The sequence below is a fragment of the Carassius auratus genome, chromosome 39 (assembly GCF_003368295.1).
Source record: "Carassius auratus strain Wakin chromosome 39, ASM336829v1, whole genome shotgun sequence".
Lineage (NCBI taxonomy): Eukaryota > Metazoa > Chordata > Actinopteri > Cypriniformes > Cyprinidae > Carassius > Carassius auratus.
In genome coordinates, this window is record NC_039281.1 from 4,974,003 (window position 1) to 4,999,874 (window position 25,872).

At 35.3% G+C, this 25,872-nt stretch overlaps 1 protein-coding gene across 1 annotated transcript; it reads left to right on the top strand.

The window, feature by feature from the left end:
- Positions 1 to 5,564: 5,564 nt before the first annotated feature.
- LOC113058018 (glutamate receptor 2-like) lies at positions 5,565 to 19,855 on the top strand. Its single transcript, XM_026225688.1, has 14 exons — positions 5,565 to 5,577; positions 6,651 to 6,890; positions 11,161 to 11,357; positions 12,476 to 12,529; positions 12,646 to 12,804; positions 13,403 to 13,570; positions 13,785 to 13,889; positions 13,981 to 14,088; positions 14,192 to 14,398; positions 14,513 to 14,880; positions 15,398 to 15,596; positions 15,894 to 16,141; positions 17,883 to 17,997; positions 19,619 to 19,855. Exons 1-14 carry the CDS (start codon positions 5,565 to 5,567, stop codon positions 19,853 to 19,855), a joined length of 2,418 nt encoding a protein of 805 aa, XP_026081473.1.
- Positions 19,856 to 25,872: the final 6,017 nt, after the last annotated feature.

Consider the following 25,872-nt stretch of genomic DNA (forward strand, 5'->3'; position numbering starts at 1 on the left):
GGATTTCGTTTAGTATTCAGTGGGCTGTTGCTAAGTAATATTTCAAAAAGGTTTCTTGTTGAAGAAATTATCTTTAAAAGATTCAGTTAACATTTTTTTTTTTTCTTATGAGAACCACATGAGAACATTCTGTACTATGATGGTCATAAATGTTTTAGTTTCTTATTCATTAAAGAAGCATTTTTTAAAACTCATTCCTTGATACCGTAGCACTTATGATCTATTACTTCATTTGCAGTGTATGTTTATTGGAAAACTGGAAATGTAAATGTACAAAGTGAATTGTGAATGTACAGCGTTTTCTCCCACCTTCAGTACCACAACTGAGGTGTGCTTGAGCAAGTCCCCGGGTGCTGCAGCAAAAATGGCTGCCCACTGCTCCGGGTGTGTGTTCACTGCTGTTTGTGTGCACTTTGAATGGGATAAATGCAGAGCACTTATTCCGAGTATGGGTCACCATACCTGGCCACATGTCATGTCACTTTAATAATTAGGTGACAACTTTATCAGTAAACAAAACCTTTGCTAATATTAGCAATCAGATCTTGAAGAACCTGTTGATAAAAAGATACATTCTTTGAGTATACACTAAATGACAAATTATCGGGATGGTATTTTGCATACATTACATCTAGTGGAGAAACAAATGAGGTGGTGAGAGGTTAACATTTTTCCAGTAAAAAAATAATAATACAAATAAAAAATAAAAAAAAGTTTGATTTGAATTACTTACATTGCTTACATAAACAAAGGTCAACTGATCAGTTATAATTCATCTTAAAGCATATGTATTATGTTACAGTTTCTACTGAAGAAACTTTTATTTAGTGTCCAAAAACTTGCAAAAAATCAGCAAGTTGGACAATGCATGAAATTGCAGAAAATCAAATTTGAAACAAAGGAAACAAGAAAGAAAGATGAAAAATTCCCTGTGGCAGTTGAAAGTGGCTGTGTTTGCAAGGCGTCTTCAGTGAGGTGCAGTATAAAGCAGCTCACACTTTCATCCCCTCCCAGCTCAGGGTTGACCCCCATCTATTAAAAGCACTTTTTTTTTCCCCTGGCTGCAGCTACATAACAGAAATGCCTGCATAAATTATCTGACAGTTCGATTTCCACTTTCTCTTGCCTTCTCATACAGAGGGAAGCAGTAATAGTGTGCCATCCAATAAGAGCTTTTAAGGCTGAGCCATGTGAGGCAGCATAGCTTTGTCATATATCTGTGTAAGTTCAGTACATCATCTCATCATGACAAATGAGTGGGAGTCAGTACTGGTTAACATCTCAATATGGCCTCTTTTTTTTAGTCTGAGCTCCAGAGATGGTTTAAACTCAATGAATGCTATTTCAGTGATTTACAAAACCTGAACATTAGGCTACTTAATAAAATAACATGCTATTTAATAGAGGTTTAAAAATTGAACAAAGCATTTGTATAAATGATTCAGTGACTCACGTAAGGCCGTCACTTGTTTGTTCCAGAATAAATCAGTGTTTTTGCACAAACTGACTGAATAAATTATGCATTCGATTTAACTCATAAATTCACTTGTCACCACCTTCTGATGTAACCATATAACCCACAGAAAAACTATACTGAAAGGGTTAGTTCACCCAAAAATGAAAATTAGCCCATAATTTACTCACCCCCGAGTCATCTATCAGTGTATATCACTTTGTTCTTTCAGACGAATCCAGTCAGAGTTATATTAAAAATTTTCATGAAAAATTTTAATGTCACTTAGCAGGCGTTGCAGCGCATCAGATTATTACATTTAAATATGGTTATTTTTCTTACAAAAATGCACTGATTCACTATAGGAGGCCTTTGTTCACCCCCCAGAGCTGTGTGAGACACTTTTTTACTAAGGATGGGCGCTTTTTATTTAACTTCTTTATGGCCGATGCACTGCAACACCCACTGAGTGCCATTAAACAGCTTGAAAGATCAACGACAATTTTTTATATAACGCCGACTGGATTCGTCTGAAAGAAGAAAGTCATGTAAAACTAGGATGCTACGGGGTTGAGTAAAACATAGTCAAATTTTTTATGAGATCTCTTTACTAAGGTAAATCAAGGAATTATATTTACTTATTCAATAAATTTACGTTATTGCGAATGTTAATGTACTTTTTCATCATTATGTCAGTGTTTTATTCGCAAGAACAACAAAGTGACGAAACGCACTCTGTAGAGCAGTTTGTCCATTTAGGGCTACTGTAGAAACATGGTGGCAACTTCCATGTAAGGAGACCCGTGGTGTATATAATTGCTCAATCTAAGGTAATAAAACATAAGAGTTCATTAAGAAAGGTCTTTATACACCTCTGAAAACATATTTTTCACAGATTTTATGGACATTGCTGGGGCTTTTTCACAGGAAACGAAGGGACTTCCATCAAGTATCGCTCACAGCCAGCGCTCCAGACTGTGCACTGGTTTCCATAGTGATGAGCTTTCCCCTTATAGGAAGACTTTTCTAACACCCTGTGGTTTATATATCTGTTCCTAAGCATGTACACTCGCCACTAAAGAACTCCTTTAGAACATGTGTGTTTGTGTGTGTGTGTGTGTGTGTGTGCATGTGTGGGTGGAATATGATTCGTCCTGCTAGAGTGTGAAATCAACTTCAACACACACACACACACACACACACACACATGCATACACACAGGGAAGATACACACTCTATTCGACGGTCACCATGGAGATGCTGGGTTCCTTTAAAGGGTTGCATTTACATAATGGAAATTGCATCTATCACTGTCGCCCTGCTGTAATCCATATAAAGTGTCCATGACTGAAATAAGTATGACTAATCATAGTGGTTTCTCTCAGTTTGTGGTAACAGTGTGCATGTTTGAACGGGAATTCTCAGAAGTGAATTCAGAACAGTATTTAGAAGTCTCAAAGCTTTTCTGGTATTCATGCTAACTGCATTATAAAAACCTCCACCCAAAGTGCTTTCGGTTTTTTAGTCTACACAATTACATTATTTTAAGCTCATGTTGTAACTGATGACAGTATGACATATTTAAAACTAGCATAAAAGCACTATTATATTTATAAACAACAACAGTGTTTTGATTCTAAATTCTGATTGGATGTGCTGTGTTCAAAGCTTCTTGACTATAACCACACATCTTCTATATTAAATAGCCAAGTTGCTTGGCAACTGCAAACGACCTCCAATTAGGCTAATAACCTTTATTACTTATTGGAGGAAATATTTATTCTACTAATTATTGCTAATAAATTTAACTGCTTTTTTATAATACACTTGTAATTGAAAAAAAGTAGTTAAATCTTTGCATTAAAGTTATTTTCCCACTATTATATTGTAAGGTGTGTTAAAACAAAATTATGATTTTAACCAGCTCAGGTTTTATCAGTCTATTGCCTCTATTCTTCAAGTTTGTGTCACAGCCTTTGAAACATTCAGCTTTCCCTCCCGCTTGCTGTTGCTATGGTAACAGCACATCAATAATGAGCAAACATCAAGTCTCATGTGTTTATTATACTGGACTCCGACTCTGAGCTACTTACAGAACCTTATTAGATGCTGAGAAGCATCAGTGCACAGCATTCTCTTCATCCAGCCGTTTGCAGAATTTTCTCATTGCCTTTTTTTGTCGCACGCACCTGTTCTGCATTCGGGCTTTTATTTGTGCCAGAATTCTCTGATTGTGCACTCAGATCTGCTAAAATAAAACTATTACAAATTGATTATGTTAATTTAAATAAAGTGGAAATAAAATAAACATGAATTTTAGATAATTTAAAAAATGTAACACAAATTAGAAATGTTTTCTTGGCAACTAACTGAAATTAAATAATTTTAACCTGAAGTATTAAAATGACTAAAACTGTAACTGAAGTAAAATATAAATTAAAATTGAAATATGTTGACATGCTTTAATATATATATAAAAAAACACATTATTTTTCAAATACTGTACAATATTGTAGGTCCTCTATGCCTCGCCTCTCTCAAATGGGTCATTTTTCTACAAAGTCCCTCCTTATGACAAGGGCAGTCTGCTCTGATTGGCCAACTGACCCAGTGCATTGTGATTGGCTGAACACCACAAGCACTTGTCGGAAATGTAACATCCAGATGGCATGATTATGTGTTGAAATGTGTTTCATTTGAACTTTTGCCCCATATGTTTAAAATCAGGTTTTTAGGTCAGGTCTCGAAGGTCAGGCTTTTGTCTGGTTTACCTCCCCCTATCTTTTTAGCATGCTTCTATCCGGTCTCTGTAAACAAGAGGGTTGCAGGGGACTGAGGCTCTCTGTGTTTCCTTGGAGCAGCTGCAGGAAGAGACTGTGAGAACCACATCCACCCCACAATGCTCCTCTTAAACCAAAGACAGGAATGTGTCCGCTCCGACATGTCTGCTCACATAAACTTGCTTTTATACACAGAGACCCATATGGACTTAAATACACACACACACACACACACACACACACCTGACCATAACAGCCAGAGCCTATTAAACCAGACCAAAACCAGCCATTTCAGCAGTCACATCCTTAGCACATCATATTGTAAAAAAAGTGACTAATGTACTGCCGACCGTGGAAAGGGAACCACAATTCTGTTTGCACAAACCCAATGAAATATTTTTTGCAAGCAATGTGCTTATTTTCACTTTACTTAATATAATTATTTAATCAAAGGTGAGTGAAAATGGTGTGTAAATAGTGGATTCAATAATATAATGTATACTAAATTGTACTTAGGCAGCTTACAACTCCATGAAGATACACATTTTGATAGCAGGTCCAGGAAATGGAAGCCCTATAGAACAGAATGTGTCAGATGCACGAAAATAAGGCCAATTAATGAGGACAGCTAAATATACCACTACAGGCGTTCTGCTCTCTCGCTTTTTCATCTCGCTGTGTCTCTCTGAAGGTTACCTTGCTTTCATTACACCAGGACACATTTGATATCAGCACTATGATCAGACCCAGTGTGCCCCTACAGAGCTTTATCTATCCATCTCTCTCTCTCTCTCTCTCTCTCTCTCTCTCTCTCTATCTATCTATCTATCTATCTGTCTGTCTGTCTGAGAGAGAGATCAGTCTTTATTGTCTTTCTTTGATTAAATGCAAAAGTAATAAAGACAAGAAATAAAATAAATAAGCAGAGCTCAGAAGCTATTAACAGCATGAAGTAATTTATCCACACACTCCACTTATTAGGGTTGTTTCTGTATACTAATGACTCTATGCCACTGAAAAGCAGTCATATGTGACAGAGTCATTAATGGCTTCTTGAGTCTCATTCGCTCTCTGTGGTGGCGGCCTTGCTCTTATTAAAAGACTTTAATAAGACATACATCTACTGTTCTTTCACACTTGACTGACTGGCCCATACAAACATTTAAGTCTCAAGTTTGTGTTCATTCCATATCACACATACTGAGATATGGGTTGAATAGGGGATTCTTTAATTATAGAGGCACCATTGACACCAAAAAATTACACTTTTTTTTTAATGTGTTTTAGTTGTTTTTTTAAATGAAAATTCATCTCATATCTCTTTGGCAACGATGCCTAAACAACGTATTTTACAACAGTGATGTAAATATTTCAATGAATTATACCGATTTCTGCTATCTTCTTCAATTCCCTGCTAGGAATTGATATATATATATATATATATATATATATATATATATATATATATATATATATATATATATATATATATATATACTGTAAAAACAGTAAAAAAGTGCAAGATTGGGCGTCTCTGTTTTTTTTTTTTTTATATACATTTGTTAAAGAGGAAAGAGTAATAAAGATTATTTTGAGACTATAATAATCTGCCCTTTAAATCTAGAATATTTTAATTTTTTCTTTAAATTCATACTAGGGAACAGAACAGTTCTCCTAATCGAAGAATCACTCAGAATGTATTGCAGTCAACTGCAAGCAATAACTGACAGCGTTAAAAAGAAACGGTCCCCTTATTTGTATACAGTAACAGCCTAAAGAAAGGTGCATTTTTATCTGTACTTGGCATCCTTTCTCACTTATGTTGTTGTAATACAGCTGGTAATTTAAAAAATGTATTCATGGAGTTCATGTGGTATATGGGTATATTAAAAGCATGTCTTGTGGATGACATTGGCATTGAATATTTATAAAAGTTTACTATGCTTGGGGCATTGGCTAAGATAGCAACCTAATGCAAAATGCCAGAATTTGTTGATTCATCAACTATTTACCTGATGACCTGCCCTGACCCATCAAATGACTTGACCTCTTCTTGCCAGTCTGAGTGCTAAATCAATGCAAATGTTGAAACTGGTTAGAGATCGGGATGTTTAATGTTTATAAATTGTTTAAACTATTTTGCTAGACCTAGTTTATTTGACTACTAGTGCTGGGCAACATACTCATTAAGGACAGGTCTAAGAGCAGCTGCACACTTTTGCTTTATGATCTGTCAAATGCCTTGGAGAAGCTTGAAAACACTTAATAAGCCGTTAAGCTTCACTTTGTAATGACATTTTTCAGAAATCTTGAAGAAAAAGGGAAGATTTTTTTACAAATTAGATTTTACAGTTTAAGCAAGACTCTCATAATGTGTTACTTTTCTATCAGATTCTAATCGGTTCTCTTTTTTTCAGTCTGTTCTCAGTTCTCAAGAGGAGTTTATGCTATTTTTGGATTTTATGACAAAAAGTCTGTGAACACAATAACGTCGTTCTGCGGGACTCTTCACGTCTCTTTCATCACACCAAGCTTTCCCTTGGATGGAAATCAGCAGTTTATCATTCAGATGCGACCAGACATCAAAGGACCTCTCCTGAGTCTCATTGAGTACTACAAATGGGACAAGTTTGCCTACCTGTACGACAGTGACCGAGGTAAGGCACTGGACTGCATTATTCAACACCATATGTACGTCACGTCACGACAGTGTGTGGGTTGTAGAGAAATGACAGATTTACTTTTAAATAGGATTCAATTTGGGTTTTGCCAGTGGGGTGGCTTTCAGGCACATCAGCTGGTTTATTGTTTAGCCCAAATGATCACTTTTGAATGAAGGCCTTTCTTTAGCATTTTAAAATAAATATGAGTAAAGTGCCTAGTCACTTCTGTGTATTTAAAGGCGGTACATGGGGCTTATTCAGCATGGGGCGTCATTAAAAGGCACAGGGCCTGCAGAGTATTGTAACTCACACAGTAATATGATGCTATATAAAAGCAATTGACAATATTTGATGTTGCAGACAGGATTAGGGCTGTTGTTTTTAGAATATTCATTTTTATGGATATTAGCCTTTAAAAAAAGGCATATCTAAAATAAAACACAGGTTTATTTTGCACCTTGAGCTGAAGGGAGACCTCATAATTTAAGGTTCATTTTGTTGTTTGTTGGCCTTTGTTTCTCAGCTTTCTATTTGTCTTAAGCTCGTCTGTCTCTCTCACTCGCCATTTTTTTAATTCTCCCTTTCTGTCTCACTCATTTCCCTCTAATTCACCCTCCAATTCTCTCTTTCTTTGATGGTTGTGGAGGTTGAGAGCTGTGTGGCACAAATAAGAATAGCTGACGTGAGTCTCTAAGGTCATACATGTTTGTAATGGTGATGTTTTATCAACTATGAGGTTGCTACTTTTAACTTTCCTAGTGTGAAGATCGGTATGCACACAATTTGTCATTTATCATTTATGAATATTAACAATGCATATATAACCCCCCCCCCCCCCCCCAAAAAAAATAAATAAAATAAAATAAATAAAATAATAATAATAATAATTTTGTATGAACTTTATCATTTGCATGTATGCTTTTGTGACTGTTTGCATTTGTTGCGGGCTGAATCTGCATTATTTATTTCAGACTCATGTGGTGGTATATGTGGGATGAAATATGCACCTTGACTCACACGTTTACATCACTTATCATACTAATTAGGTCGATTGATGCTGCATTCCCATGGCAACCACTGTGCTCAGTGTGTTATTAATGTGTCAGTGTTACTGTGTGCACAGCACAGCGCCTGTGGTCATGATGCGTTCTACTGGTTAGAATCGGAAATAAAATATTCCTCCAGTCCTCCATTTTTGCAAATAATGCAGAAGATTGAGTTTACATAATAGGATGTGTGCTGCATCTTATAGGATACATAATATATATTTTCAGATGGTTTACATGCTGTGGCATGTGAAATACAGGATGAAGAAGATAACATTGAACATAATTTTCCAGAGTTTAAAGTCAATTCAAATCACTTTTATTTCTATAGCGCTTTTATGCAATGCAGACAACAGTGTCATTAGCTTAAATGCACAATATACAGTACCACTCAAAAATGTAGTCTATAAGATTTTTGTTGTTGTTTTTGAAATATGTTTATTATGCTAACCAAAGCTGTATTTATTTGATTAAAAACACAACAATAAGAGTAATATTGTGAAATATTGTTACAATTTAAAATAACTACTGTAATTTTTTTTTTTTTTGAAAATGTAATTTATTTCCAGTCTTCGGTGTCACATGATCCTTCAGAAAATATTCAGATATGCTGGTTTGGTGTTCATTTCTTCTTATTATTAATGTTGAACACAACTGTGCGGCTTAATATTTTTGTGGATTTTCAGATTATTTATTTTTTTATTCTAAGAAATAACATCATTAATTTGAAATAGAAATCTTAATAAATGTATTTACTGTCACTTTTGATCGATTTAATGATTCCTTGCTGAATAAAAGTAATGAAATTATTTCTTATTAAAAAAAAAAAAAAAACTATCAAACTAACAAACAAATCCAACACACACCACTGCATTGTTTTGTTTTTTTTTGGCCTGGAAAACTTTCACAGATAAATGCATACACACTTGTTGCAGCATTAACTATCTTGTGCATGTTTTAGTAAAGAAATGGCTTATGGGTTAATAAAGAGTTTATTCAACCTTGATATTTAGCACTTTAGCAGGAAACAAATGCATAATTTATAGTCCGAGAGAGGCTTTTATTTTTAAACCACAGAGTGTGTGGAAGTGAAGTTACTGGTGGCCAGGGTGGTAGTTGTTGTGCTTATGTAAATTATGTGAAGGTTCCAGCTTAGAGTTTCGCTCAGTGCTGTGGATGCGGAGACATGATGGATTCTTGGTTGCTTTCTGCATGACAGTTGATCTCTTTAGATACTTTCTTCATCACTCACCTGACGGAAATGACAGCATTGCTTTTGCACTGGATGCTGATGAGCAGCGAAGTGACTGTAGCTGAGCGTCATTTCTTCACCCTGCCTGCTGCCCATGTGGATCTGACATGTTGCTGTCCGTGGTCCTGGAGTGCATGAGACAAGGGACCCAGAGCAACAGTGACACACACATACAGCCTCACAAATGCTCTCTCGTGTTTGTTAGGTGGTGTGTTGTCATCAGGGACAGGTGCATGACAAACAAAATAACAACAGAAAAATTGCTTACAACTGGAAAACATGCTAGAGCACCAGAATGCCTGTTTCAGCAGGTCATTAAATGTAAACTTTGCCTGGACTGTGCATTTCTTTTTTTGTTTGAGTTTGAAGGATATTAAAGACAGTCACTGCTCCTTTGACTTTATATTCTGTTATTGGTTTGCTTTGTTTTTAAGTGTCTTATATAATCAATAAAGAAATTGACTGTGCACAAAGACTAATTCTCCCTCAATGTGAGACTCATCCATAACCTCTGCATAATTGGGCTGGCTAATTAAATCAGCCTAACACCTCTGACGATCTACGAAGATCCAGCTGTGTAGTGCTTATAGAGAGACAATGAGATTATGTAATACAGCTGACATCACAGGTCAATGAGGGAGACCCCATACTGGGAAACCAATAGACAGATATTGAACCACAAGCACTATTCACAAGGTTTAATTCATGCTTATGTAACAAGACTAGGGAACACTGATGTAAAATAATATAATACATGCTACAAATACACTACTGTTTAAAAGTTTGCACTCCGTAAGATTTTTATTTATTTACTTTCTTAATAAGCAACTATGCACATTATTGCTAAAAATAGACAGTAAAGGTACAATGCAACTAAGAAATGTTTTAAATAAATGCCGAAGTTTCTTGGGGGGGACCACAGTTTGTACAACCAATTTAAGCAGTTTTAAACACTAAGCAGCAAATCAGAATATTAGAACGATGCTGTTGTTGTTGTTATTTTGTTTGTTGTTGTTGTTGTTTTCATTTTGCCCAAATAAGAGTTACAATGTTAAATCCTTTTTCAAATTCTAATGAAATTGATGGCAAATTAAATAAATTCCTTATGGGTCTGGATTTGCCTGCATTTAAATGGATAAATCTTCAGCTTCTATGTCACCCATCAGGCTTTCCTAGATTCAGAAGTGATTTTGGAGTGTCCTGGAAGAATGATGAGCAGAAGTGCTATTATCTCGTTTGCTCCTTAGGTTTTAAGTGACCCACATCGGGATTTGCTAGATTCAGAAGTGATTTTGGAGTGTGTCGGAGTCAATGTTATCAGCTCATTTGTTAGCATTAATAGCCCTCACTGACGAGTTTTTAATCTCTTATCTCCGAGAATAGCTGTAAGCCTTGATCCTCATGTCTCTAAGCTGCACATTTAACAAAGGTTAAACTCAGGAGCCCACTGTGCCTCGCACTCCCAGAGATTTTACCTACGATTAATGTACTTGGCTGAAACACAGAAAAATGGTTTCATATTCTTAAAAATCAAATACACATATCCAGCATACAAACACTCACTCACATTGACTATTTATAAACAAGTGCAAGTAGCTGTTATGCCGTCATGCTTAATCGATTGTTTTAGCTGTTTACCTCCCCTGTGACTGACAGAAATAAAAATGCCAATTTTAGAGCCTTATTATCTGTATCAAATCATCCGTGTTGTATTATTTAAGATGTAACTGGCAACCAGTGCTTCAGAATGGTGTGAATCATGCAAAGAAATTAAAACAATTACATAAGAATAACATTTCATGAGTTGCTTAGCTCAAACAATCCGAAACGATGCATCTGAAATTATGCATATTTCTTTGCAGATATACCTTTATTAAAACTCTTTTTAAGCAGCCTATTTTTACCTTTGTGGCTTTGATAGATTCCTTGCATCTTGCAAAAATGCTTATCTGTTCCTCTTCCTCAGGACTTACTACACTCCAAGTTGTGCTGGACACAGCAGCAGAGAAGAAATGGCAGGTGACCGCCATCAACGTGGGCAACATGAAGGATGAGAAAAAGGATGAAGCATATCGCTCACTCTTCCAGGACCTAGAAAACAAGAAGGAGCGGAGAGTCATCCTTGACTGTGAACAGGACAAAGTTAAAGATATCATGGAACAGGTATACAAATCAATATGCACAAACACTGAATGATTCTGATGTAATTGTCATTATTACATTGTTACCTTAGCTTGCAGTATTTCCTCTCAAAAAATGTGCTCCTAATAAGTGCTGGTCTAGATGCATTTGTATTTAAGTCATTTTCATTTGTATGGGTGCTGAAATAATGCAGACATTGCATGCAAACATGGAAAGCATAGCAAAACAAATACATTAGCATTTAATAGTTGGGGTCAGAAAGATTTTTTTTTTTTTTTTTTTTTTTACTTCTTTAAATTGGTTAACTTTCATTAACCAGCAATATATATATATAATGTTAATGTAAAACACATATAATGTTACAAAAGATTTATGTTCCTAATAAATGTTTTTTCAACATTGATAATAATAAGAAGTGTTTCTTGAGCAGCAAAGCAGAATATAATAACGATCTCTGAAGGAGAAAGGCCGCTGAAAATGCAGAATTTCATCACATAATAAATTACATTTTAAAACATATTAAAATAGACAGCAGTTATTTAAATTGTAAAAACATTTACCAATATTTATAGTATTTTATTTATAATATAATCATTTTTATTAAATAAATGCACCCTTGGTGAGCATGAGAGACTCATAGACCCCAAAGAAAGTGACAATCCAAAAGTAATTTTTGTCTTTATATAAATCACATGTGTACATAATACCTATAAAAATAATAATTAAAGCAAATAAGTACATTTTAAGAGCACCATAACTATGAATCATCACTATCCGGCACAAACAGACACCATTAGTGAGCAGAAAAGTCCTCATGAGATGGGTTTTACATTCACACTCACTGCACCCTCAGGGAAGAGCTATTGATTTCTATTTAAGGCCTGCAGAAGTGTGTTTAACCAACCACCAGAATAAATGCAACTGATCTGGTCTCCATAATATAGCTTTATCTACACACACTTGCACATATAAATCAAGAGTACTTTGCTGCAGCACACAAACCTCTCAAGCTGCTTTTATTTCAGTTCATTTCTCTGGCTGGCATTGCGGAGCACAACACATTCTCTTGTCATTATTTGAAATATATTTCATTTATTTTTATTCCATTGATTTGATGAGCTTCATTATTCTCTTTGCAGGTCATAACTATTGGCAGGCATGTGAAAGGATATCACTACATCATAGCGAACCTGGTAAATTATCTGAAATGTAACATCACCAAAGAAAAACATGACTTTTTGAAAATGTAACGCTCAAAAAAAAAAAAAAAAAAAAAAAAAAGGTAAAAAAATCGCTTCTCTTTTTTCAGGGTTTTGTGGATGGAGATCTTTCAAAAATCCAATACGGTGGAGCCAATGTGTCAGGCTTTCAGATTGTGGATTTCGATGACCCCCTGGTATCTAAATTTGACCAGCGCTGGGAAGCCCTGGAGGAAAAAGAATATCCTGGAGCTGACAGCAAGATACGGGTGAGATCTGTGTGTGTGTGACTGTCCCTTTTACAGACAGCTTCACTAAATATGATTAAAATAAATGTTCAGGTAACATAAAACCTCTTCATTTAAATGCCCGTATAGTTCAGGCCATTTGCAGGACAAGCTTGTTAGTCATTTCCTACTCCAGATAAAATGTAGTCTCATCTGTCTTCTCGCCAATTTATGAAGACTAAGTAGGTGCTTAATTTCCTGGGACTGAAGTCAAGTGTTTCATTCTTACATTACCAATGAATCCTAAAAAATTTGTAATTTAGAATTGAGAACACCTTCTTAAATAACAATGTATGAATTGACCTACATTGAGGTAGAAAACAAATTCAAATGTAATGAAATTAATGTGACTGCTGTTATTCTTACCAGAGATAGTTTTACAGTACCTAATAAATTTGAACAAGGCTTGTGTATTTAATGTATATATTATGATCTAATATAATTTTTATGAACTGGTGGCAATAATCTTGGAACACACATTACATCTAGAAATACTATATCACCTACAGTACAAGTATTTTTTTGATTCTCTTCTCCAACCCTGTTAACTAATTCCTTGCTGTCTTCTCTCTGTATCCAGTACACTTCAGCACTGACGTATGACGCAGTTCAGGTGATGACTGAGGCCTTCCGTTACCTGCACAAACAGCGAATTGACATATCCCGCAGAGCTAACACTGGGGACTGTCTGGCCAATCCTGCTGTACCATGGGCACAAGGGGTGGAGATTGAGCGTGCTCTAAAACAGGTGACAAGTCATTGTGCCAACCTGCCCCATGAGTACAAACAAATGTATATAACTGTATTGTTTAAATTGGGTTGTTAAAGTGTTTGTAAAATACAATCTTAGTTTAAATAAGATTCTGAATACCAGTCACTTTTGGAGGCCACTTTAGATATTTAAGAAAACAATCAATTCTTCAAAAGTGACTTTCCTTTCTTTTCATTTACTTTTCATGCAGGTGAGAGTTGACGGTCTCACTGGTAACATTCAGTTTGACCAGTATGGAAAGAGGGTAAATTACACCGTCAATGTCATGGAACTGAAAAGCAATGGACCAGTTAAGGTAAGGCTTTTTCCTGTATAGAAAGAAAGCATAATTTAATATTTCACGTCATAAGTGTTACAGGTTACTCACAAATGCCTCTCTTTTTCAGATTGGCTATTGGAATGAAGTTGATAAAATGGTTGTGACAAAGTCTGATCTCTTCCCAAATGATACAATGGGGCTGGAAAACAAGACTGTGATTGTCACCACTATTCTAGTAGGTCTAATTTGTGGTCGTCCATACTAAATGCTTTAGCGTTGAAATGTGCTCTGTAGTCAAGCACAATTTTTTGACAATGTGTTCCCTGTTGTCTTTTCAGGAAGCGCCGTATGTAATGCTAAAGAAGAATGCTGACCTTTTTGTGGATAATGAAAGATATGAGGGGTACTGTGTGGACTTGGCAGCCGAAATAGCAAAACACTGTGGATTTAAATATCAGCTGAAAATAGTTGGAGATGGCAAATATGGAGCCAGAGATGCAGAGACGAAGATCTGGAATGGAATGGTTGGAGAATTGGTTTATGGGGTAAGAAAGTTGGGCGTAATTGATAAGTAGTTTCTGATGATCTAAAAAAATAGTCTTAACTATTAGCATCAACATTGCTTATGATCAATAAACATGAAATCTCTTTGATTTTAGAAAGCTGACATAGCAGTGGCTCCACTGACTATCACTTTAGTCAGAGAAGAAGTCATTGACTTCTCAAAGCCATTCATGAGTTTGGGCATCTCCATCATGATCAAGAAGCCTCAGAAATCCAAGCCTGGGGTTTTCTCATTCCTGGACCCTCTGGCCTATGAGATCTGGATGTGTATCGTGTTTGCCTACATCGGTGTAAGCGTGGTGCTTTTCCTGGTCAGTCGTTTCAGTCCATACGAGTGGCACACAGAGGAATATGAGGATGGCCAGATACAAACCAATGAGTCAACCAACGAGTTTGGGATTTTCAATAGCCTTTGGTTCTCTCTTGGAGCCTTCATGAGACAAGGCTGTGATATTTCACCAAGGTTTGTTCATGATCTTCAAACCTCTTTGTATTTTACATGCAGTTTCTTCAAGACATGCTGGTTTTACAAAAGCAAATGCATTTTTGTAGTCTCTTCTCCTTCAGATTACTTGGTCCTTGATTTTCTTGGTCAAAAGATATTATTGAATTAAGATGAAGTATTAGTTAAATCTATGCTGAAATAAATACATGTACTACACTAAAATAAACTTAAGATGAAACATTACATATTTAAAATGTTTGTAATTCATTATGAATGATAGACTCATCTAAGCATGTGAAGTAAATTATGCCTAGCAGCAATTTTCACAAATACTTTAAAATCATTAGTGAAACATCTGTTCAGATTTCTTGTCGATTTAAAAGTCTTTAGTCACCAACTTGTTGACGTCACAGTTTCAGCAATACAATGGCGCTGCATGTCATATTTATACTGTATGTATTTGCTTTTATTATAGCCTTTTTAACTGTGATCATGCTGTCATGTCTAATGATTCCCATTGCATATTTTTCATCAGGTCTCTTTCTGGCCGCATAGTTGGAGGAGTCTGGTGGTTTTTCACCCTGATCATAATTTCATCCTACACGGCTAACTTGGCTGCCTTCCTAACAGTGGAGAGGATGGTGTCTCCAATTGAGAGTGCAGAGGACTTAGCAAAGCAAACAGAGATTGCTTATGGAACTTTAGACTCTGGTTCAACAAAAGAGTTTTTCAGAGTAAGAGCCATTCAACTCTCTGTAATTCCTAATCCATATGTCTACTTTTTCTTAAATTTTGCATTTGCAATTTGGTTTTTACTATTATTAATGTGAGTTTTAAACAGGCCTGATGAAATAACACACACTTTTGTTAAATGTTTTAGAGGCTGAAATAAGATGCTAAGCTAAATGCTAAATCCCAAGCTTCATTGCTGATTTTAGTCACAGTAAAATGAAAATACCTGTATGGCTTAAACCATTGTTAGAGATTTCAAAGAGTTTATATTAATCCAGGCTTCGTTTTTTCATTTCCAGCGTTCCAAAATCGCTCTTTTTGACAAAATGTGGACGTATATGAAAAGTGCAGAGCCCTCTGTATTTGTGAAGACGACAGCAGAAGGTGTAATGCGGGTGAGGAAGTCCAAGGGGAAGTATGCATACCTCCTGGAGTCCACCATGAATGAGTACATCGAGCAGCGCAAACCTTGTGACACTATGAAGGTCGGAGGAAACCTGGACTCCAAAGGCTACGGCATCGCCACCCCCAAAGGATCCTCATTAAGGTGGGTGGAATAGTATAACAATGTGTCCAATGTTGTTATAGTATCCCACCTACCCTGATGTAGCTGTGCTCATGTGTCCTGGTTTGTATAGAAGAGATAGATGTGGTAGTGGATACATTAGAGCCAAATAAATAATTGGTAGATAAAAAAAGAGATAAAAAAGGAGAAGGAAAATATTTATTAATGCCGATTCTTTTACACATTAAAAAAAAACCCCATTATATCTTATTTACATCTACATTTATCCCTACTTGTTAATTTTATATACATTATATATTTAGATACCTCATTAATCTATATCTTACAGATAAACATTATATTAGTACATTTGTTCATTATTTAAATTCAAATTTAACAGATTCTAATCTATAGAATTATGGCTTTGAGATTTTGTCTTTTTCAAGTTTTGTCTTGTTTTTTTTTGTCTTTTGAATGTTTCAAGGTTCTGTCTAATATCCTCTCCTATCATGTCTCTCATCTTTCTATATTCATGAATTATTGCTGTCTTTTCTTATTTCTAATAATGTGATTTCTGAAATGTTTTTATAATCTATTTTTTTTTTTTTTTTTTTTACCAAACCCTGCAGTACACATTTTCGTTAAAGAACATTAACAAGATGTGCTTTGAACTTCCAATTTGGCTGATCAAACCAAATTTAGACATATTCATGCAAGAGGTGGCACTGCTTTGGTTTACCAATGTTAATGAATTTATTGAAGATATGCTGATATTTGATTGAAATGTATTTCATTTTGCCATTTCTCAGCCTTATTAGAGACAGTCTTCATTTAGTGAGATTCAATTTCTTCTCCTCCTGTGAACAGAAACCAATCTGGATAGATTTAGGAACTGGGTGGGTGGGCCTTAGCAGAAAATTTAATTATTTATGATGACGTTTTATTGCTGTTCTGATCTCCTTCTTCAAGTAAAGTTACTTGCAGGCCACTGCTATTAGTTAAGGATGTGAGTACTGCGTTAAACTTCTCTATTCACGGCACCTGAGCCATTTTCCTCAGTTAAACTCACCTAAAAAATGCTCTTAGTCTTATGTTTTCTAACAGCTTCATATTTTGAAAGGGAGGAGATATGATTTCTTCTTATTTGTTAAAATGCTGAAAAAGAGGAAAGCAATCTTCAGGTTTGAAAGAGGACCATTGACAATTGCTAAGTTGGCTCACCCTGTCTTACAAGTTATGTTTTATCGTTTCAAAGAAATGCGGTTAACCTCGCAGTACTAAAACTGAATGAACAAGGCCTGTTGGACAAATTGAAAAACAAATGGTGGTACGACAAGGGAGAGTGCGGCAGCGGGGGAGGTGATTCCAAGGTCAGCCCCAGAGAGCAAAGTGATGGGTAACTCAATGCAACACTCAAGTAAGCAGCAAAACACACAGGAACCAAAAGTCCAAAGGCGGACATTTTCGACAACACTGACAGGTTAAGCATTGCTAACCATTGCTAGAGGACACACACATAAACAAAAACACCTAACCTCTCTGATTGGTCATTGTGTGCATGCACACATCGATGTTGCCCTTGCTGCTTACTTCAGGCGATACGTTAATTCACATTTGGCTCTGCAAAACTTGCATTTGCTTAGGCCAAATGGCGCATCAACGTCATAATCGCTATGCCAATAAAGAAAAGAGGAGAGAAAAGGTGAACTCTAAGAGAAAGTTGATTGTAATAATAACATAAAATAACATTGATAATGTTATTTATGTTATTTCCCACGTGAAGAACGCCAGTAAACCTTGCAGTATTGAAACTCAGTGAGCAAGGCACCTTAGACAAGCTGAAAAACAAATGGTGGTACGATAAAGGTGAATGTGGATCCAAGGACTCTGGAAGTAAGGTTAGTCGCTGCAGGTTCTATGTGATCAAACACATTTTTGATTAGTGGGAATTTCCCATATTTAAGTAATAATGACTTAAAAAAAGAATTATAAAATAAAAAATATTTAAGACTGATAATGCATAGACAAGCATGAGATGCCTTGGTAAAAAAATTTGACTAATGCCTGCAGAGCTACTAATATCTGGTACCATCCACTGATAATTAAAAAGTAATGCATGCCACTTCATTCATATGCAATTTTTGTAATATCTGTAACACAAGTGGTCTCCTTCCAGCTTCTCAATAAGAGAATCACAGATCCTGTTAATACTTGCAGACCTGAGCTGTGCCAAGTTTAGAATAGCAGTTCTAAGACATTCATATCCAGAAAAAAAAAAAAAAAAAAACTTTAAATTGTTCAAGAATGAACATGGTTTCTCTCAGGTCAATTGTAGGACCATCTACAAGGGTGTCCAAGATTCTTATATGTCTTTGTTTCACTGTGTGTCAAGCTGTTCGGTTGTGTTTTGTTAATTGTCGTGTTGTGTTGGTGTACTTTGTTTTCATGCTTACTGAAATATTTATATGTACAGTTTGTGAAACCTGTTACATCATGCTTGGCCATGTTTGCACTTTTATGATACAACAAAAAATGTGTATAGCCTCAACTTCATGGTCGTAACCATCACAGGTAATACTCAGATTAGAGGTTGATCAATTTAGGTACATTTATCAGTATAGTTTTGATTTTGTTTACATTTTGAAAGCTTGGGAACCCCAATTTATTGCTATTATTGGGCAAACTTTTATTTAAAAAAAAATCTGGTAACCTTAAAATTATCTGAAATTAACCGTTTTTATTTAAGTCGAAAATATGAACCCAATTGCATACAATTATAAAAATCAACAGGTTGATAGATTCCCAAGTTATTTCACAGTGCAAAAAAGTCTTTCACAAAAGTAAGCTCTGTATCTATGTGTTGTGTGTTTTATGTGTGGTCATTTTGTGCACAGTACAGTACACTAATATTTAGAAAAGAATATCTAAATGACAGCCACTATCCCCTGAAGACTTTTTTGTAGGTGTGTTTTTGTGTGTTAAACTTCTGCCTTCTACCCACACTTCTACCCACAATGCCTGTCATCTGCTTCCCCGTGTGCCTTCCATCCTGATGCCTCTCTTGAGCATCCCTTTAAATGGTCCTGTAGGCTTTCTTACAAAAGCGTAATTCATATCACATCTAAGCATAGCATATTAATGCCTGCTATAAATGTGAATTCAACTAAGAAATAATATTTACTACAGCCATTAGCATGCAGGAATGTAAAACTGTGATTTTAAGCCACAATGTTGGTTTTGTATACAACTTTCAAGCAAATGTTAAAGGCTTTAGTAAATCCATCCCATTCAGGCAGAATTGTTAAATGGCCCCATTGCATCGCTTCAAGGGCACATTAACCAGCAGCGCATTTTACTTAGTACAGTTATTGTTTTAGCATTATTGTCCTGAGCTGTGCATTTTTATCCACAAAAATTGCCACTTAAATATACTGTTATTTATGCATAAAGTATGAATGCTTATTATTGAAATCCTGTACTTTTCCTGACCGCTGACCCGTGTCTCTTATGCATTTACAGGAGAAGACCAGTGCTCTTAGCCTGAGCAATGTGGCTGGAGTCTTCTACATCCTGGTGGGCGGCCTGGGCCTGGCCATGCTGGTGGCCTTGGTCGAGTTCTGTTACAAGTCCCGAGCCGAGGCCAAGCGCATGAAGTGGCAAAGAATGCACAGAATATTAATCCCACTTCCTCGCAGAATTCACAGAATTTTGCCACTTATAAGGAAGGGTACAACGTATATGGGATCGAAAGTGTAAAAATTTAAGGGGGTAGGATACGCGGCCGTCATTCCAGTTTGTCCCCGTGCACGCTTCTTTTGGCTTCCATTTGTCCCATTCCCTGAATGTTTTATTGAATGAGGAGGTTTGGACCGTAAACGGGATCGTATGTACTGGTCTTCCTAGTGAAAAAAAAAAAAAAACTTCCTCTCAGTCTACTGCAAATATATTGGAGAGAAAAGTTTTTTTGTACATCTCGTGTGATTTTGTAATGTCAACCTCATTGTCATGTATGACTGTTGTTGAATCGCCCTTCTCTATGGAAGCTTAATTTTGCTACAGAATGTATTTATTCATTTATTTATTTTAAAGGTAATTGTGACTATTCTTTTCAGAATTCTGACTTTTCTTAACTCTGAATTGAAAGAAAAATATCAGAATTGCGAGATGTTAAGACCTAGAGGACAAAACGTCTGAATTGTGAGAATAGATTACAAGCTACTACAAGAAAACAAAATAAAAAAATAGAATTGTGAGATGTAAACTTACAACTGAGGAAAAAGTCAGAATTCTGAGATATATGCAAGCTGTAAAATAATTATTCAGAGAAATAATTTTTTGAGATGTAAAATCTAAATTCTGAGTTTATAACTTGAAATGATAGCTCATAATTGTGAGGGGAAAGAAATATGAAAAGGCTGAATTATGAATTGCGAGATATAAACTGAGATATAAAAAGTCATGATTGAGACATGTTAAGACCTAGTGAAAGTAAAGTCCAAACCGTGAGAACTTGAAATTACAAGAAAAGAAGTAAATGTATTAAGTTTAACTTGCAAAATTGAGATATGAACTCACAATTGTGAGAAAAAGTTGTAATTACTTTTTTTTATTTTCTATGACAGAAACAAGCTTCCATACCCATCTCCCTCATTTCATATTTGCGATATGATTTTCTAAATGTCGTTTGCTTGTGACTTCGCTCCTCATTTTTGCTGTTTTTCCACCACATCAAATTTACGTGTGCATTTTCAATTAAACGTTTTAAAAATAAGCTTGAAGCCAGTTTGTGAAACACGCTCTAACTTTCCGTCATCTCTCTGTTTGGTGTGTGTGCGTGGATGTTTGTTTCTCCGTTCGTGTCAATTACAGGTGACCTTTTCGGATGCTATGAGGAGCAAAGCGAGGGTGTCTATTACTGGGAGTACTGGCGAGAATGGACGTGTGATGAGTCCTGAGTTCCCCAAATCAGTACATGCGGTGCCCTTTGTTAGACCTGGTGTGGGAATGAACGTTAGTCTGACTGATCTCTCCTGATGGATAAGAACCCGCCGAGTGCCTTACACAATGGTTTTCAATAGAGCGTGTTATATTCTCTTTCCTGTTGCTCTGTCCCCTATCTCTCACCTGAATGGAGGACGGAGGCCTCATTTGATGTCACAGAGACACAATCCTTCCTTGGCCCTTTATAACAAAAGATGCACTCTTCTTTCGGAAATACACGGACTGACACAAAGACATCTACCCCCTGTAACGAACAAACTTGAAACTCATAGAAGCTCTGAGCGGGAAAGAGAGAAGTTAATAATGTCTGTCTGTTTTCATAGCTGATGCCGTTCCAATATCTATTTCGGCTCAAGCACACTTTACCATCATCTGCTTCAGGATGTCAAATGTCTTTTTAATAATAAAACAAACAAAAAAATCTCCATGAAAAAGTATTTTTATGTATTTTCACAGAAATGGCTTTTAAATAAACCTGCTTACATACCAGTTTATTAAATCATAATCTCAACACACTTTTAAGAGCTTAGCTACTAGTTTCAAATTTGAATGCCAAATATGTTGCTTTATCTTGTAATTTATTAGTCCTCTTCTGATATATTCATTAACATTTTGGTGTTAATATGAAATATACGGCAATGCTTGACATTTGAAATCTGTTTGAGTGGGTGCCACACTTATGTTCTCTTACTTTCATCAACTTGTTTGGTTTCAAGAATCTGTTTGTATTTTTCATTTATCAAGAAAATCAGGGTAGCGGTTATATATATATATATATATATATATATATATATATATATATATATATATATATATATATATATATATATATATATATATATATATATATACATACAAAACATATATAAAAAAAAGAAAAAATTGTTTATAATATGAACATAACAAAAAAGTAAAATGTTTTTTAAAAATGTACCTATTGTATTATTGGATATGTTTTGCTGTGAAATTAATAGAAGCATACACATCAACAAAATGCTCTTTTGAAAATGCCAAATAATGAAGTGTGCCAAAATTATTGATAAATGTAGTCATATATTAATCTGTCATCAATGTGAATGTAGTCAATACATTCTGTAAGTTTTATTACTAAATGTACAGTTTGATGGTATACACAGTGATTTGTCAATATTTTACATTTTTATTTATTATTATTATTATTATTATTATTATTATTATTATTATTATTTACTTTATTGCACTTTTATAATTCAGACAAATGGAATTTTATTTATTTATTTTACATTTTCACTCTGCATCTTGATTTTTTTTTTCAAGCATCCAGATTACATATACATATATATATATTAAAAACAAATTCATAATGAAATGCCATATTACAGGCCAAACCATCAATGCTTATTCTTCAGTATTTAAGAAACCACAAGAGAACAGTTTGTTTGATATTGATAATAGTTAGCATTATCGTATTTACTATGACTGTTTCCTATAAAAGACATGACATATGTAATGGTTAATACTTGATACTGCAATAAGCCAAGATTACAAAACAAAAATGTCATTAAAAGTGAGAATTGTTTTTATTTTTATTTGTCCAGTTTATTTATTTTCTTTCTCACTTCTTCAGCCTTCCTCTCCTCAGTCTTCCATACTAGACTGGGAGATTTGTTAAGACTTTTGGTTTTGTCATGATATACTTAAAATTAGTTGAACAAGGCCATGGAATTTTAAAGACCGCTCTCTCTACCATTTTGTAAATGAATGTGTGCCAACTTGTTTATTTTTTGGGATCCTTTCTAAATAAAAGCTGACTAATAGTCTTATGTTTTGACTGAGGTTTTCAGTGACCAATGATTATAGCATTTCATTTGACAGATGACTTCTCTGTCCTAGAAATATGTCTTAGCAGGAAGTGACAAAATATACTCAGCAGGAGTCATTTTAGCATGATTATTTTAAGTTTTTCCAGAAATCTCTTTCATTGTGTGTTTGATTGAGTCATCTCAATCAAGAATTTCAATCTTCCCAATAGATAATTCATGAAATGATTTCCACTCATTCCTTGTTGCGTTGTGATGGATTTGAATGTGTCTGCTGGCTGATAGGAAGTGAGAGGAACAGAGAGGTGTTTTGATCATAAATAATCATGCTGTGACGTCTCTGTATTGGTGTTAATGAATGTCACACATTCCGAAATGACAGATAGCCTCCCACTCCTCGTCCTACATAATCCCCCTTCCATCTTTGCAGCCCATATGGTGCCCAACACTTCTGGAGACATCCATTTAACATTTCATCTAACATGTAGTCTCAAAATATTAAAGGCTCCTTGTGCTTTTACACAAGGGTGTGTACTGATTTTGGAGGACACTTTAGAAATACAAACTCTTTATCTTATTCAATATTTCATGATCTGAACTTTTTTGTTTTGGCAGACTTCAAATATGTTCCCTGAATTTCAAAAGATTCTTGATGGAAAATAAATTAGCAGATGAGACATGGGATTCAAAGGCTTCTGCTAAAAGACCGTCTGTTCTGTTTTTGTTCCTCTATTCTGGGTTTCCAAACATAGCGCCCTGCTCATATTTATATTTGACCAATAATAGTACGTTAAGGGTGCACACAAAAAAAATTTGTTTATGTTGCACCATCTTGAATTTATTTTGACACATAGTAGCATGGATGCAATAAGTGTTTGATAATAGTAAGTTTTGGTCATGTGGTCCCACAAAAGGAAAAAAATGACATTTGATTATCTTCAGTCATTAGGTCAATGATAAGACAAGGGATTGGTGGGCTAAACTTCAAAACCCATTGCCATGTCTAAGATCTGTTCTTCACCTTCCTCTATTTGCAACTCAATCAAAGTTGTCATTGATAAACTCGAGCACATCGCAGCTAGATCACAACAGGATGAACAACAGGACTGCCCGGAGTATGCCAGTTCAGTGGAGACCTCAATACCTCATACAGTGTCACCTTTCATCCTGCCATTCTTATAATGAATCCCCAAAGCTATTTCCAGGGGTTTTCAGAGGAGCCAGAAAGTGGGCTGTAAGAACACGATTACAATTTCATGAAAACATACACATTATAAGTGGAATTATGTGGGACAAATTTGGGGCAGGAAAATTTGCTGCAGTAATCCTAATAATCCCAAATTCAAAAATTTGATTGTGATTTAAATAATGCACCAATTCACTGCATAATTTATATTACAGGCTTTGGCAAAAGACATGCAAATATTTCTGTATGTACATACTCATAAGGATGAACTTCTTATTACCTTCCAAAACACAAAATGATGAAGAAATCACTTCATATTAAACAGTATGTATATGGTGATGTAACATGACCTCCGTCTCTCCATCTAGAATGGTAAATGAGAAATGTAGGCCTATCCTTGCAATGACAGTCTATCAGATACTACTCGGACTAAATTTTGCATATGTCACCCAGTCGAGGGGGAAGAACTTCAGGATATCAAGGTCAGTGGCCAAAGTCTCATTACAAAATCATTTGGATTCATTCACTACACTATTTCAGTTTCTCTAGTGCGGATGTGATTAATCAGGACAACTGTATTCTAGTTTTTGGAACATTTCAGATTAAAGTATTCAAGGACAAAAAACTAAATGAAATAATAAATAAATATATATAAATAAATAAATAAAATAAAAAAATAAAACATGCAAAGATAATAATTGAAATTTCGCGTTTTAAAATCACTTATTACTTGGCCCGGAATACACAATACTCAATACACTGGAATACATCCAGTGGTCAGATGCTTCCTATTCGAGTGCAACAGTACATTTTTAAGTGAGTAAAATGCCGAGTATGGTGACCCATACTTAGAATTTGTGCTCTGCATTTTACCCATCAAAGTGCACACACACAGTAGTGAACACACACACATACACACACACACTGTGAACACACACTCGGAGCAGTGGGCAGCCATGGGCTGTGGAACCCGGGAAGCAGTTGGGCATTCGGTGCCCTGACTCTATATCATTCACAGTGCTTAATGGGATTGAATCATTAGACTTTTAATTAAACAACTTTTCAAAAGGGAGAATCACCCACAACTCCATCTGGTCTACAAACTACATTTCACAACCAAACACATTTGAGAAGTGATGTAAGAAATAATGTTAGATTGCATGTGAGACAGTAGTTCTTGTGGCACTTTTCTCAGAATGCATCTTTGATAACAAGCACTGAGCAACTGTCACATGCTAATTTGCCTCTGATTTTAGGCATTTGTCTGTAACTACAAAACTGTCAGCAATTTAAAATTGGGGATAAAATCATGCATGACTGCCTGGCATAACTGAAACAGAGAATAGGTTTTGACTGAATCTTGCTCTATTATCATGTCTCTCTCATCACACTGTGGAGTCTGTATTTCATTATCAGAATCAGAAAGAGCTTAAGGAATTCGTCTTGGTGTCAGGAGCTTCCAGTACAGAAAGTACAAACATAATGCAGACATAGATATATTTTAAGGTAAAAAAAAACACTAATAATAAAGAGCATAGACAATAAATTATAAATAACAATAAAATAAAGATATAATATAGAATCAAATACAGAGAAAAAGAAAATGTCAGTAGACAGAAATGTGAAAGTGTTGTTTTTATACAAATGCAACTGCCGCCAACTTGTGTCCCATTTAGCGATTGGTGATTTTGGTATAAAAAAAAAAAGCAGAATAAAATCACTGTATATTATCCTTACATAAATCAACAGACCTATGGCCTGGTTAAAATGAACTGTCAGTATTTGAG

Bases quoted from the DNA above. Each gene is read 5' to 3' on its own strand.
- LOC113058018 (XM_026225688.1), top strand. The intron at 12,805-13,402 runs GTGAGATCTGTG...CTCTGTATCCAG, and splicing joins GAGCTGACAGCAAGATACGG to TACACTTCAGCACTGACGTA. The intron at 15,597-15,893 runs GTAAGAGCCATT...TTTCATTTCCAG, and splicing joins CAACAAAAGAGTTTTTCAGA to CGTTCCAAAATCGCTCTTTT.